At 40.0% G+C, this 15,257-nt stretch overlaps 1 protein-coding gene across 5 annotated transcripts in view; it reads right to left on the bottom strand.

The window, feature by feature from the left end:
• NFATC1 (nuclear factor of activated T cells 1) overlaps positions 1-15,257 on the bottom strand; it is a 202,191-nt gene that overhangs the window by 158,027 nt on the left and 28,907 nt on the right. For all 5 annotated transcript variants that reach the window (XM_040433493.1, XM_040433494.1, XM_040433498.1 and 2 more), the window contains exon 3: positions 739-898. In XM_040433493.1, the coding sequence (XP_040289427.1) occupies positions 739-898 (160 nt within the window). The remainder of the gene's footprint in view (positions 1-738; positions 899-15,257) is intronic.

The raw sequence follows: 15,257 nt of genomic DNA, 5'->3' as shown, positions 1-15,257 counted from the left end.
GCCAAGTACACCACACAGGCATTGAAAAAGAAAAAGAACAGTGCAAGCGCACTGAGGTGTCAATTAGGGGGAAAGAGCCAGGGTGGGGGGGTGGCTGTTTGAAATGGGGCATCAAGACCACACTGCCCCTTGACTTCAAGAAGACCATTTGCATACCCCACGTGGGATAAATAAAGTTGGGAGGTACTACAGCTGTGAGGTACTGCGAGTGGTTGGGGAGGCATTACGGTGGTGACAGGTTCCCTTTAATCATGTTCCCTGTTTTTAAATGACAAAAAATAAAATGGGGGAATGTATCTAAAGGGTAATATTTAAAGTCAGTTTAACTCGAGTCTGAGTTGGCGTACTTTGCACACATTTATCAAACAATACTTGTTGTTTGTCAAATTTTGGGTATCTTCAAATTTATCACGAATATAGAAATGCTACTCCAGTAACTCTGTGTGCTAAACCTTGAGCAATCAAAGGTTTATGTCACTTGCAACCCTCACCTTCTCATGCCTCAACAGCAAGAAGAAAAATAGTGATCCACCGGGTGTTGATTAAGAATCATTTTTATACAAAAGTTCCCAGTAGTGGAGAAGCTCTTCTAAGGCCCTGACCCCTAAGCTATTGTACAATGTATTTCTGATACCTCTGAGAAATACTGTTTTCTCATCCTCCACACATTATTGTGGATTGTAATGAAAATTTGTGATTACACGCCAGGATAAACAATACCTCCTATCACATGGTTACCTGCACAATGGGGTGTCCACCAGTAGATGCCTTCACCGCCCCACGGCTTCCTTCCGTCTCATAGTGAGCTCTGTGATGAGATTTGGGCTGCACTTCAATGCGAAGTTCATAAGGTCCAGATTGCGACGGCAGATGCCAATCAAGGGCAGGCAGAGAGGGGCTGCAATGGAAAAGGACGGCTGTTTAACGGCTATTAAATATTAACACAAAGTGTATTATCCCACACCACAGGAATTTGGCACTATTACTTTAGAGACCATGATTACCAGTCTATCCTTCACTATCTTACATTTAAAATTTCATCAATAGGTCTAATGCCACGACATGAGTAATTTAGAAGGCCAAAACCTCTTTCCCCTTTATTAAGATGAATGGCCACTGATGTTGCACTTTCTACTAGACTCCTTAAGTCAGTGGAAATTGTGCGCACATTGTTTCCCTTTCCATGAATCTAACCGCTTTTAATTGTCTTCAGAGTAAGAGTATCAATAAATAAGCAGGCAGATGATGGAGAAATACTCTGTTAACAGGAAGGATTTATCTATCTGGCCATAGGAGGCCATGGTTGTACTCTATGTAGTGCCAACCTATTATAAAGCCCTTTACCAAAACACATTGGTAGACATTAAAGTCAAAAGAAAAAAGGATCTACAAAGAGAAAAAAAGAAACGGGGTTCAAAAACTACTATACTGGAGTAGACAAATCACAAGTAAAGTACCCCAGGCCCGGATTTTGTGTCAATCAACAAGAAAATACTCCATAGATATTATATATTAGGGCTGAAACATTGGGTGAATAAAGCGGGTCCACCACCCTTTTCACAAGCTTTGGAGTACTGTCTCTCTATTGGAACTATTGTATATATAATAACAGAATATAAAAATTAACAGTAAAAATACATCACAATATTAGACTGTATCAGGAGGAAATGAGGTCAGAGTCCATTTTTTAAACAAAACATAAAGATCACTCCATTGCGTAGTCTTTGACCCTAGTGATGTATCACATGTATTTAAAATGATGCTACAAACAAGTATGTTGATGGACTTTCACTGTGGAAGGAAGTTTAGCTAAAAAGCGAGATTAACAAAACAGTTCACATTTCTATCAGGTATTGGCTGCCAGCAGGCCAGAGCAAAAGTTACTGAGGTCAGGTGGAAACATTCTGAATGGGGGCAGGAAACACATTGTGACCAAAACAGTGGAAACCTGTGCAATCAAAATTTCTGTAGAGCCCCACTGCATCTCATCACTGCAAGAATTTTCCTAGAAAACAAATATGTAAAAGATCTGAAGCATCCAGTCTGTCGAGCAAGATTTAATCTTTAGCTGAGCTAATGTTAAAGTAGGAAAAAAAAAGCTTTAAATGGACAGTTCTATGTGTATTGTAGGTCTAGTTAGCCCACTGATATTGACTTAGCTTATAATACATCTGGATAAGGAAGTGACTAAATATATCTACATACTTTTATATAATAGAGGAGTGTGGGCTTGAGCTCCTCGAGTAGCACATTATAGAAAGCTACATATGGACAGTAATAAATGACTGGCTGAATACACCGGCCACCGTATTGCTAAGTATTCTATTTTCAGGACCCAGTACCTGAGGTGAACAACGTTTTGGGGTCCTAGGTTGAAATATGACCAATGGCAGCACCTGCATGGAGTTCATATTTGTGTGAGTTTCCACTGGGTACTCTGCTTTTAACCGCCACCTCCAAAAAACATACTAACATACAGTATATTTAGGCTTTGGATAGCTACTGATGTGGTTGATGACAATTTCTGTACAACACAGAGGTACATCTTATTGCTTTATAAATGAATAAAACAAAAACTATCTTTCTAGTTCAAGAATTTACTAACTTCTCGGACAAGACCTTAAAGTACTAGTCCAATAAAGTAGTCCAATAATATAATAGTACAATAAAGTACTAATTAAATAAAGTAAGAATTCCAAAAAAGTATTAAGTATAGATTCAGATTTATTAAGACCGGCGATTAAGACATCAGTCTTATTTGTGCCTGCGCTGCTGGAGGAAGAGGCAAAGTTATGTGGATGCGCAGACTGTTGCCGCTTTCCTCCAGAAGGATATGCAACAATCTAAAATAAGCTACCTTGCTGGCGTAGATTTAAGTCTTTTAGTACGCCAAAAACTGGCGTACAAAATATTGAATGAGATGGGTCTGCCGGTCCGCCCTCTTCCCCGTCCCCTTTTTTAGACCTGTTGGGAAAGTGGAGTGAGTGGAAAAGTTGCAGATTGTGACAAAATCTGCAATTGATATACGCCACAAAAGTGGTGTATTATCAGTACATAAATGGGCCCCAAAGTATTAGTATTAGGTCTAACACTTCTGTCTTGAGATGCTACTCCCCTTTTATCCACCACTTCTTTACAGGAGTAAGACTGCAACATTTTTTGCGATTTTTTTTTTAAATGTATTAGTTGATAAATCTGGCTTAAATCAGCACGACTAGCTATCCACCACAAACTTTTCAAAACTCGAATGGGAGTTGAAAAACAATTTTCTGGAATAGGTCCAAGGAAGTCACAAAGTCCTATTTTGCAACTTTTCAAAACCAGAATTCTGGAGAACAAAGCTTGATAAATTCCCCTAATGTTTTTACAATCCTGAAGAGTGTAAGGACCCATGCACATCAGTACACTGATGAGGGTCAATCACCCTGAAACAGCTGTCTGCAGATGAGGTGCTGGCTTATTTAATATCCAAGTCATGTCTCAAGGCTTATTTTAAGAGCTGACCGTTGACTTATAGGATAGCTGCCTTACATCTGGTGGCATTAGAGGCAGAGCTTGTTAGGAGATCATTTGCATCCCTTCCCTCCCAGAATTCCAGAGGAGCATGTATGGCTTATAAGTCTCCTCACACTGATTAAGGCGCTCTCTCCCTAAGGAGAGTAGTTCCCCCCTGACATCAGTCAATTAGGAATGGTGAAGGCACGTACTTTGTGAAAGGCTTTCCAGATCTAACAGGACAGGATACAAAACTGTCACCCGGACCAAATATACAGCCTGCTCATTGTGAAAGAGCCACTACAGTTACTTTTGTATGGATGAACTGTACTTGACCTCTGAAAACCTAGCGGTTAAATAAATGACAGTAACTTGTGTGAAAAATGACAAGACCAAGTGAAGGTCTCATGTACTGAAGATCTGAGCAGGGAGCAAGGCAATGTGATAGGTAACTGTAATAAGTGGAAGTTTCCTGCCTGTATAAGTATGTTTATAAGACTTACATGTCATTAAAGTGGCTCTGTCACCCGGATCAACCCTATACAACCAGGCATATAGCCTGGTAGGGTTGCTGATCTATCTTTTATCTGTAGATAGTAGGGGGGCGTCAGTATGGAGCCCCAGAGGCGTCGCTGGAGCGGTGCTCAAACCACATAAGCCGCTTCCTTCCAATAGCTCGTTAGCATATTTATACAAGTTATAATTTCTCCATAGCACTACTACCTACAGATAAAAGAAAGGTATCGTTTCAATCAGCATCAGCAACCCTACCAGGCTATATGCCTGGTTTTATAGGGTTGATCCACGTGACAGAGCTGCTTTAACTTTCCTGCATTTTTGCGTTGCATACATTCAAGTGGTACTGACTCGAGCACCCATGGATTTTTGTATGGAAAGGTAGCATTGCTGCCTTACCAACCAATCAACGTCTATGCTTCATTTTTCTAGGGAAGTTTCGAAAATAAAAACTGAACTCTTATTGGCTGCTATTTCCAAAAACAACTATTTACTGTCCACTGTTAGCTAGCCTTCTAGGTTCTAAATGTTCCCCTGGCACTGCCTTGTTCACCTGGCATGGGTGCGTTATGAACGAAGCATTATTTTTAACATGCTCAGTGCCATGTTCACCTTGGAAATAAAGATTGCCAAGTGTCCGGCAGCTGCTTATCCACATCTTCTTACAGCAATAAACATGAACACTTACCTGATTTGCCCATGGTTGGGGGGAAATCTGTAAGCTCGTTATTTCGAGCTTTTCAGAAAAACCTGACAATGTCTCAGATTGCGTTTTTCCATATATGCAATACACGTTATATCTTGTTTAGGGGCTGCAGAGTATGGAGGTAGGTCCATGGCATGTTGTATTCATGGGGGGAATGCTCCTCCACCTCTGTCAGCCATGACTGATGGCCGCCATGTATACATGGAGATACACAGAAACCAATCACTGCTGCCTGGGGCAAGAGGAGGCAAGGGGTGGGGGCTCTCAGAAATACAGTCAACTTAGGCTACTTTCCACACTCACGTCAGATCCATTCAGATAATACAATCGTCTGCATCCGTTCAGAACGGATCCATTTGTATTATCTTTAACCACCTGCCATCTGGGCCATTTGCCCCCTTCCTGACCAGGCCAAATTTTGCAAAACTGACATATCTTACTTTATGTGGTAATAACTTTGGAACGCCTTTATTTATCCAAGTCATTCAGAGATTGTTTTCTCGTGACACATTGTACTTCATGATAGTCATAAATTTGAGTCAAAATATTTCACCTTTATTTATGAAAAACAAACAAATTTACCCAAAAATTTGAAAAATTCGCAATTTTCTAAATTTCAATTTCTCTGCTTTTAAAACAGAAAGTGATACCTCATAAAATATTTATTATTTAACATTCCCCATATGTCTACTTTATGTTGGCATCATTTTGGAAATGCCATTTTATTTTTTTAGGACGTTAGAAGGCTTAGAAGTTTAGAAGCAATTCTTCAAATTTTTAAGAAAATTGCCAAAACCCACTTTTTAAGGACCAGTTCAGGTCTGAAGTCACTTTGTGGGGCCTACATAGTGGATACCCCCATAAATGACCCCATTGTGGAAACTACACCCCTCAAGGTATTCAAAACCGATTTTACAAACTTTATTAACCCTTTAGGCGTTCCACAAGAATTAAAGGAAAATGGAGATCAAATTTTTAAATTTCACTTTTTTGGCAGATTTTCCATTTTAATAAAAAAATTTCTTTAACACATCGATGGTTAACAGCCAAACAAAACTCAATATTTATTACCCAGATTCTGCGGTTTACAGAAACACCCCACATGTGGTCATAAACTGCTGTATGGGCACACGGCAGGGCGCAGAAGAAAAGGAACTTCACATGGTTTTTAGATGCCATGTCCCATTTGAAGCCCCCTGATGCACCCTTACAGTAGAAACTCCCAAGAAGTGACCCCATTTTGGAAACTAGGGGATAAGGTGCCAGTTTTATTAGTACTATTTTTGGGTACATATGATTTTTTGATCATTCATTATAACACTTTATGGGGCAAGGTGACCAAAAAATTGGTTGTTTTAGCACAGTTTCTATTTATTTATTTTTACAGCGTTCACCTGAGGGGTTCAGTCAAGTGACATTTTTATAGAGCAGATTGTTACGGACGTGGCGATACCTAATATGTATACTTTTTCTCATTTATTAAAGTTTTACACAATAATAGCATTTTTGAAACAATTATTTTTTTTAATGTGTCCATGTTCTGAGAGCTATAGTTTTTTTTATTTTTTGAGAGATTTTCTTATGTAGGGGCTCATTTTTTGCGGGATGGGGGGACGGTTTTATTGGTACTATTTTGTAGGACATACGCGTTTTTGATCACTTAGTGTTGCACCTTTTGTGATGCAAGGTGACAAAAATTGCTTGTTTTGACACAGTTTTTTTTTTTTTTTTTACGGTGTTCACCCGAGGGGTTAGGTCATGTGATATTTTTATAGAGCTGTTTTTTAAGGACGCGGTAATACCAAATATGTCTATTTTATTTTATTTTTTCTATTTTTAATTTTTTTTTTTATTCCTTACTTGGGAACTTTTTTTTTTTTTACATGTGAAACTTTTTTTATTTTATTTTTTCAACCCTTTATTTTTTTTTATTTTATTTTACACTTTTCGTCCCCCATAAGGTCATACAAGACCTCTGGGGGACATTTGCTTCACTTTTTCTTTTTTTTTTTCACTGTTGATTTCTCCTGTAACTGGGGCTGACATAGTAGCCCCAGTTACAGGACAAATGCACCCCTAGAGAGGCTGTACAGCAGCAATCCAGCGCTGTACAGCCTCACAGCAGGGCTGATCGAGGTCTCTGAGAGACCTCACACAGCTCCTGCACACTCCGGTCACGGCGGTCACATGACCGCCGGGCCGGAACAGGAAGCGCACGGCGCTTCCTTCTCTGCAGACACAGCGCTCGGTGAGCGCTGTGTCTGCAGCGATCCGGAAGGCAGGGACACCTGGGCACTGTCCCTGCCTTGTCTTAGGGTTGCCCTGCTGTCACTGACAGCGGGCAACCCGATCAGAAGCTGCACGATTAGCGTGCAGCTGCACTTTCTGAAAATACGTTCTGGAACGTCCGTTCAGAAATAGACGTCCACCCATAGGACGTTTATGGGCGGACATAAAGCGGTTAACATAGCCAAGACAGATCCGTCTTGAACACCATTGAAAGTCAATGGGGGACGGATCCGTTTTCTATTGTGCCATATGGTGTCATAGAAAACTGTCTGACGAAACTGACCCAAACGGCACACAATGTAAGTCAATGGGGACGGATCCATTTGGCTCAGTTTCGTCAGACAGATACCAAAACGTTGCAAGCAGCATTTTGGTGTCCGTCTCCAAAGCGGAATGGAGAAGGAACGGAGGCAAACTGATGCATTCTGAGCGGATCCTTTTCCATTCAGAATGCATTAGGGCAAAACTGATCCGTTTTGGACCGCTTGTGAGAGCCCTGATGGGATCTCACAGACGGAAAGCCAAAACGCCAGTGTGAAAGTAGCCCAACAGTACACCAGACATGACCACATACTGTGCGGTCCTTAAGCTGTGATGGAGCCAGTTCATTTTGCTCTTCTGAACCAAGAGTACTTAAAGAGGACCTTTCACTGATTTTTACACTATGAACTAACTATACAGACATGTAAAGCGGCGCCCGGGGATCTCACTGCACTTACTATTATCCCCGGGCGCCGCTCCGTTCTCCCGCTATGTCCTCCGGTATCTCCGCTCACTAAGTTATAGTAGGCAGAGATTCCAGTCCCTAAGTTATGGTAGGCGGAGTCTGCCCTTGTTCTGCTCTAGCGCTGGCCAATCGCAGCGCAGAGCTCACAGCCTGGGAGGTTATTTTCTCCCAGGCTGTGAGCTCTGCAATGCGATTGGCCAGCGATACAGAAGAACAAGGGCAGACTCCGCCTACCATAACTTAGTGACTGGAATCTCTGCCTACCATAACTTAGTGAGCGGAGATACCGGAGGGCATAGCGGGAGAACGGAGCGGCGCCCAGGGATAATAGTAAGTGCAGTGAGATCCCCGGGCGCCGCTCTCCATGTCTGTATACTTAGTTCATAGTGTAATAATCGGTGAAAGGTCCTCTTTAAGTCGTTGTTATCTCACCTATAAATGTGTGAATCAATTAACAGTATTTTGTGGAAAACAAATCTTACATGATTCACAGGAGAAACTGTGAGGGCTGAAGTTTATGATACAAGGTATATCGAGCTCATATTGAGTCACTGTTAACTCTTCTTTTTTTCATGAAGGAAATTCCCTTAACATGGTTATAATTTTTTCTTATTAAAGTTGTTTAGTCATGAAATAAAGTCACTTCATAATATAAACCTAAAATTTCTACAGCAGTTTCCAGTTGTCTGAATGCGCCCAGAAATCTATGGTTTCCATACGTCTCTTAGAGGGGTTGTTCGTCTTAAAGGTTCCTTTCTGTGGATAAAAACATACTTACCTGCTCCCTGCCGGTCCACAGCCACCACTTGCTTGCTCCAGTCTCCACGTGTCAACATCCTGTTTGACGCAGGTCAAGTGGCTATGCAGCTAATGACTGGCCACAGTGGTGACATGCAAAAAACGCTTTAGACAGCTCAGTCGGCAGAAAAATAAAAAAAATGATTGGCATCAGAATCTGGCGACACAAACCAATTTTTTTAAATGCCATTTTAAAAGTGGTAAATCATAATTTTAAAAAAACATACGATTTGGTATTAGCAGAATAAAGCTAAAATAAAAGGCTCTCAGAAAATGGTGCCAAATGTTTTTTTCTTTCATTTTGAAGTGTTTTTATTTTGTAAAAGTAGTAAAACTTAAAAAAAGTATAAAGATTTGGTAACGCCAAAATCACACTGACCAACAAAATAAAGTTAAGATGTCATTTTTACCAAACAAAGAATGGCGTGAAAATGAAACCCAGAAAACAGAGGAACTGCTTTCCCAAAAAGTTTTTCAATACATTATGTGAGTACCACACAAGGGCCCCATGCCTTCCATGTCACAGCTGCCAATGCCTCTGGTAGGTTGTATTGGCCGGCCTGTCAGAATAACTATGCACTGTAATACAGGAGTATTACAGAGCACAGTACAAGCGATCAAAATATCACATGTTCAAATCCCCTAAGAGGACTATATATATATATATATATATATATATATATATATAAAACAAAAAATATCAAATATTAAATTAAAATACCGTATTAAAAATTCAAAAACTCTCTCTCTACACAATATATATAGTAAAAATATCCTGTTACATAATCCACATGGTGAACTCCATAAAGAAAAAAAAAAATCACTAAAAGATTGAATAAAAATTATCAAAAGGTCTTATGTATCCCAAATAGAATCAATAAAAACTATAGCGAGCCATGCAAAAACCGCTTTAGACAGCTCAGTCGGCAGAAAAATAAAAAAAAATGATTGGCATCAGAATCTGGCGACACAAACCAATTTTTTTAAATACCATTTTAAAAGTGGTAAATCATAATAAAAAAAAACATACGATTTGGTATTAGCAGAACAAAGCTAAAATGTCGTCGTTACCATGCAGTAAAAATTCCATAAAACTAAATTTAAAAAAAGCTGAATTTTTGGCCAAACTAGGCTGCACCCTTTTTTTTATTTAACTTCTATAAAAGGAAGCTTATATATGTCAGTTTAATTTTTTGCTTAACTTCTATAAAATGAAGTTTCTATATGTCAGCTGATATTAAGCAACCGATAAGATATTTGCAATTTCTTTTTTTTGAACATGTGCGCTGGTATCTGATCTGACATACGATGCAGAACTTTACTGTGTGAACTGGACATTTAAGGCTACATTCACACATCAGTATTTTTCTATATCCCGATTTTCAGTCAGTTTTTTGCGGATCCGTTGTTCCTGAAAATGTTTCCGTATGTCATCCGTTTTTTGCGGATCCGCAAAAAACGGAAACATGTATAAATTTTAATAAGCAAATAAAGTTGTTTGGATTTCTTTGAAAAAAAAAAAAATTTAAATGTAATTTCCAGGAACGGAATCCGCATAAAACGGATGACATACGTAATGACATCCGAATGTCTTCCGTTTTTTGCGGATCCATTGACTTTGTATTGTACCAGGATCCGAATTTTGCGGAAAAGAATAGGACATGTTTTATATTTAAACGGACATGCGGAACGGAACAACGGAAACGGACAGCACACATTGTGCTGTCCGATTTTTTCCAGGACCAATTGAAAATGAATGGGTCCAGATCTGGTCCAGATCTGTTCCGCAAAAAACGGAACAGATCAGGAAAGAAAAAACGGATGTGTGAATGGACCCTAACTCTGTGTATTGATTAATTGTAAGAAGATGCCTGGGTGCTGGGCGTTGTTGATCCCCTTCCTGAAGACAGCATAATTTAGCACATACAGTGCTGCCCATAATTATTCATACCCCAGGCAAATTTTGACTTAAAGTTACACATTTCTCAGCTTTTATTTACATTTGAGCAAAAAGTGTCCAGTCCAAAATTATTCATACCCTTCACAAACTGTCACAGTCTGTGGGAAAATCAAAAGTTCTATACCATTCCAAATAGTCCAAGCTGTTCTAAAGCATCCTAATTACCCTGATTAATTGGGAACAGCTGTTTTAATCAACTCAACAGGTGAAAAACAGCAGCTCTCTTCAGTTGGTTTGTGGACAGTCATGGCTAAGACAAAGGAGCTCAGTGAGGACCTGTGGCTGCGCATTGTGGCTGCTCACAAGTCAGGAAAGGGCTAGAAGGCCATTTCTAAATGTTTTCAAGTTCCAGTGGCTACAGTGCAAAGTATTATAAAAAAATACAAGATGTTCCGCACTGTGGAAAATCTCAGAGGACGTGGTCGGAAGCCAAAAGTGACACCTGTGCTGGCCAGGAGGATAGTTAGAGAGGTGAAAAAGAATCCAAGGATCACCACCAAGGCCATCCTGGTGAATCTGGGCTCTGCTGGTGGCAATGTCTCAAGGCAGACAATCCAACGGACACTGCACACTGCTGGGTTCCACGGATGCAGACCAAGGAGGACGCCACTTCTCCAGATAAGGCACAGAAAAGCTTGCTTGGCCTTTGCAAAAGCTCATCTGGACAAAGAAGAAGACTTCTGGTCTTCTGTGTTATGGTCAGATGAAACAAAAATGTAATTGTTTGGTCACAATGATGTTTCCTTCATTTGGCGTAAAAAAGGAGAAGCCTTCAACCCAAAGAACACCATCCCCACTGTCAAACATGGTGGTGGGAACCTAATGCTTTGGGGGTGTTTATCAGCCAATGGACCAGGGAACCTAATCACAGTAAACGGCACCATGAAAAAAAAGCAATACATGAGGATTCTCAACGACAACATCAGGCAGTCTGCAGAGAAACTTGGCCTTGGGCACCAGTGGACATTTCAGCATGACAATGACCCAAAACACACAGCAAATGTGGTGAAGAAATGGTTAGCAGACAACAACATTAATGTTTTGGAGTGGCCCAGCCAGAGTCCAGACTTGAATCCAATTGAGAATCTGTGGAGGGAGCTAAATATCAGGGTGATGGCAAGAAGACCCTCCAACCTGAAAGATATGGAGCTCATTGCTAAAGATGAATGGGTAAAAATACCTGTGGAGACATGCAAAAAGCTGGTCTGCAATTATAGGAAGTGTTTGATTGCTGTAATAGCCAATAAAGGCTTTTCTATTGATTATTGAGAAGGGTATGAATAATTTTGGAATAGCAACGAGAACGCTGCCCCCTTGACTTCAAGCTGACTCTGAGGATAGCGAAAACACCGATTAAAACAGCGTTTTAATAAATTATACAACAACCAGTGGAGGAATGAAAAGCATGATTAGGAACATACGGGGGGCTACTGTAAGGTAATGATGTTGGTTTAAAATGTGTTTTGGAGGTGACAGGTTCCCTTTAATACAATAAACAGTCTAAGTAAAAAATACTGAACAATTCCATAAGAGGAATTACAGAAGAAATCCTGAAATGGACAAAATCTGTGTTAAGAATTGTCATTACGTTGGCTTGATAAGGCCTGTAACATATTGTTCTTCGATTTATTTTTTAGTTTAGTTTTAGTTTTAGTTTTTAGTTTTGAGAGTGCATACGCCAAACTTTCCACACTTCGTCCTATAGCCAAGTAAGTTGCTTGTGCTTTAATAAGCGATCCCACCCTCTGGGCCCCTGTGGCGGACCACTGAAGACCTCTTTTTCACCATTGACTTTGACAGGGAAAATTTTCAAATTGCTCCCACTCACACACTTTTGAAACTACACTCCCCAAACTCGGACCAAATATTGTTGGTGTCAAACCGAATAAAAAGGTGAATTTTTTGGGGGGAACACCCAAAAGTGGGCGGAACTAGCAACGGCCAATTAAAATTTAGCTATTTTTTATAGGCTACAGCTCCCACACTTTTAGGAGTACAATTACCAAACTTTGCACACTTGTTCGGCAGGTTGCTTGTGCTTTGCTAAGCAATCTCACCCTTCGTGCCCGTGGAGCGGGCCCCCGAAGACCCCACTTTTTTGCCATAGACTTTCATTGGAAAATTTTAAACTTTTGCCACTCGTACAGCTTTAAAGTTAAACTCACCAAACTTGGGTCACTTAGTCATGGGGTCAACCTGAAAATTTCTGTCACATTTCAGGGACTCAAAAAATTGGGCGGAGCCACAAACAACCAATCAGATTTTCCCTATTGACTTCAATGAGAAAATTAAAAAAGCTGACATTCTCACAGTATTTAAGCCAGAATACCCAAACTTGGCACTGTAGGGCACTGGGGTTAAAATTTATAAAAATTGGGCGAAGTCTACAACGGCCAATCAAATTTCAGCCATTTGTTTGAAGGGGAAAATTTTAAACTGCCGCTGCTCTTAGACTGTTAATGGCAGGGTCCTCAAACGTGGGCACTGGAGGACTGGGATTAAAATACAGAAAAGTGGAGGGGGCAAAAACAACCAATTAGATTTGTTTGATTAATTTAAATGGGAAAAATTTAAAATGCTGCCATTCTCACATTATTGATGTCATGGACCTCAAATATCACAAATGTGGTCATTGGGTGTTTCCATTTCAAGGTTAGAAAAAGTGGGCGGAGCCAGCAACAACCAATCAAATTTCACTCATTGATTTTCAATAGAAAAAAATTAAACTGCTGCCATTTTTACACGTTAAATGCCATAATTCCCAAACCTTAAAGTGTTAGTCACTGGGTGACTGTGGTTCACAATTAGGAAAAAATGGCGGGGCAACAACAGCCAATCAGATTTCAGCCATTGACTTTAATGAAAAAAAGATAAGATGCTGCTATTATCACAGTTTAAATGCCAAGTGTCCCAAACTTAGCACAATTACTCACTGGGTGGCTGCGGTCAAAAGTTGGGTGGAGCCTAAAACAGCCAATCAGATTTCACTTATTGACTTCAATGCAAAACTTTCAAATACTGCCATCCTCACAGTTTTAAAGCCAGAAGCCCCAAACTTGGCACAGGCCATGACTGGGTGACTGGGGTTAAAATTTGAAAAACTGGGAGGAGCTTAAAACAGCCAATCAAATATTACCTATTGCTATTCAATGGGAATATTTCAATTGCTGCCATTCTCACACTGTTAATGGGTCTTCAAACTTGGTACATTCAGTCAATGGGGGACTGGAATTCAAATTTAAAAAGTGGGTTGAGCTAAACACAGCCAATCAGATTTTTTTAATTGATTTAAATGGGAAAAACTAAAAATGCTGCCATTCTCACATTATCGATGTCAAGGACCTCAAATATCACAGATGTGGTCACTGGGTGTTTCCATTTCAAGCTAAGAAAAAGTAGGTGGAGCCACCAACAACCAATCAAATTTCTCTCATTGATTTTCAATAGAGTGCTACTCCTCCCACAGTTTTAGGAGTACAATTTTGAAATTTTGCACAATTCTTCGGCCCATAGCCATGGCGGTTACTTGTGCTTTGTTAAGCAATCCCACTCTCCATGCCCCTGGGGCTCTAGCGTTTTCAAGCCAACATCCTGTGGTTTCTTCAGAAGTCAGTTTTGTCTGGACTGCATCCAGGTTACATCCAAATGCAATGCATTTTTCACTGAAGCCCCATTCACTTCTATGGGGCCAGGGCTGCATGAAAAACGCAGAATATAGAACATGCTGCGTTTTTCACGCAACGCAGAACTGATGCGTGAAAAAAAAACGCTCATGTAAACAGACACATTGAAATAAATGGGTCAGGATTCAGTGCGGGTGCTATGCGTTCACGTCACGCATTGCACCCGTGCAGAAAACTCGCTCGTGTGAAAGGGGCCTTAGTGGGGTTTTGTGGGACTTTAAACGGATGGATTATTGATCAATGATTATCTAAGCACATTGCTATATGGAAAACACCTTTAAGAGGACCTATCGCTTTGCTTGACATGTCTGATTTGGTAAATAACTATTTCCCATGAAATAACAATCCTGGAGCATCTTGTCATATAATTTTGTGTTGTGCCATTGCACTGTTAATCCTCATAGAAATGTATGAATAAACGGACAACGGGGATTACCATTCCTATAGTCAAATTTGTATGTACCTACGAACCCAGCACTGATTTCAAAATGTGACAGAGGAACTACGAAAAGTTGCCCAGGCTATTTTTATAAGAAAAATAATTATTAAGACAGACATGTCAGGAGGGATGACGGGTCCTCTCTAAATAAGGGGACACAAACTTACAAATCACTACAAATGCTTCAATGGACAGATTGCAAAAATCTCAATGTAAATCTTTCAAAGGGCTGAAAAACTTTACTTTTTTACATATACTAGGAAACTGTATGTGTACATATGAAAAAACACATGATGGGAACATGAGGAGAAGCTATTTCTCACATATACGCACATGTAAAGTCTTACGATTCTTGTTTGCATGAGTCACATAGGCCCAGATGTGGAAGCAGAAAGATCAATTTGAGCAGTGTAAATATTTAACACATTCGGCTTCTGAAAAAGCACAGAATAGGCGACCATATAACAAACTTCCACTTCATGGTCGCTATAATTTCATTGTTTAACCCCCTCCTTGCCTTGGGAGCCTGCCAGACAATATATTTTCAAGCTACAAAGGCATAAAGTTGATGCATTTTCTACCCTTTGATTGAGATTTATGTATTTCGGGGAGTGAAATGGAAATATGCAGACAATATCCTCATA

The sequence above is a fragment of the Bufo bufo genome, chromosome 5 (genome assembly GCF_905171765.1).
Source record: "Bufo bufo chromosome 5, aBufBuf1.1, whole genome shotgun sequence".
Classification (NCBI taxonomy): Eukaryota; Metazoa; Chordata; class Amphibia; order Anura; family Bufonidae; genus Bufo; species Bufo bufo.
The sequence above is the reverse complement of the archived record's forward strand: the minus strand, read 5'-3'. Positions and strand labels throughout refer to the sequence as shown.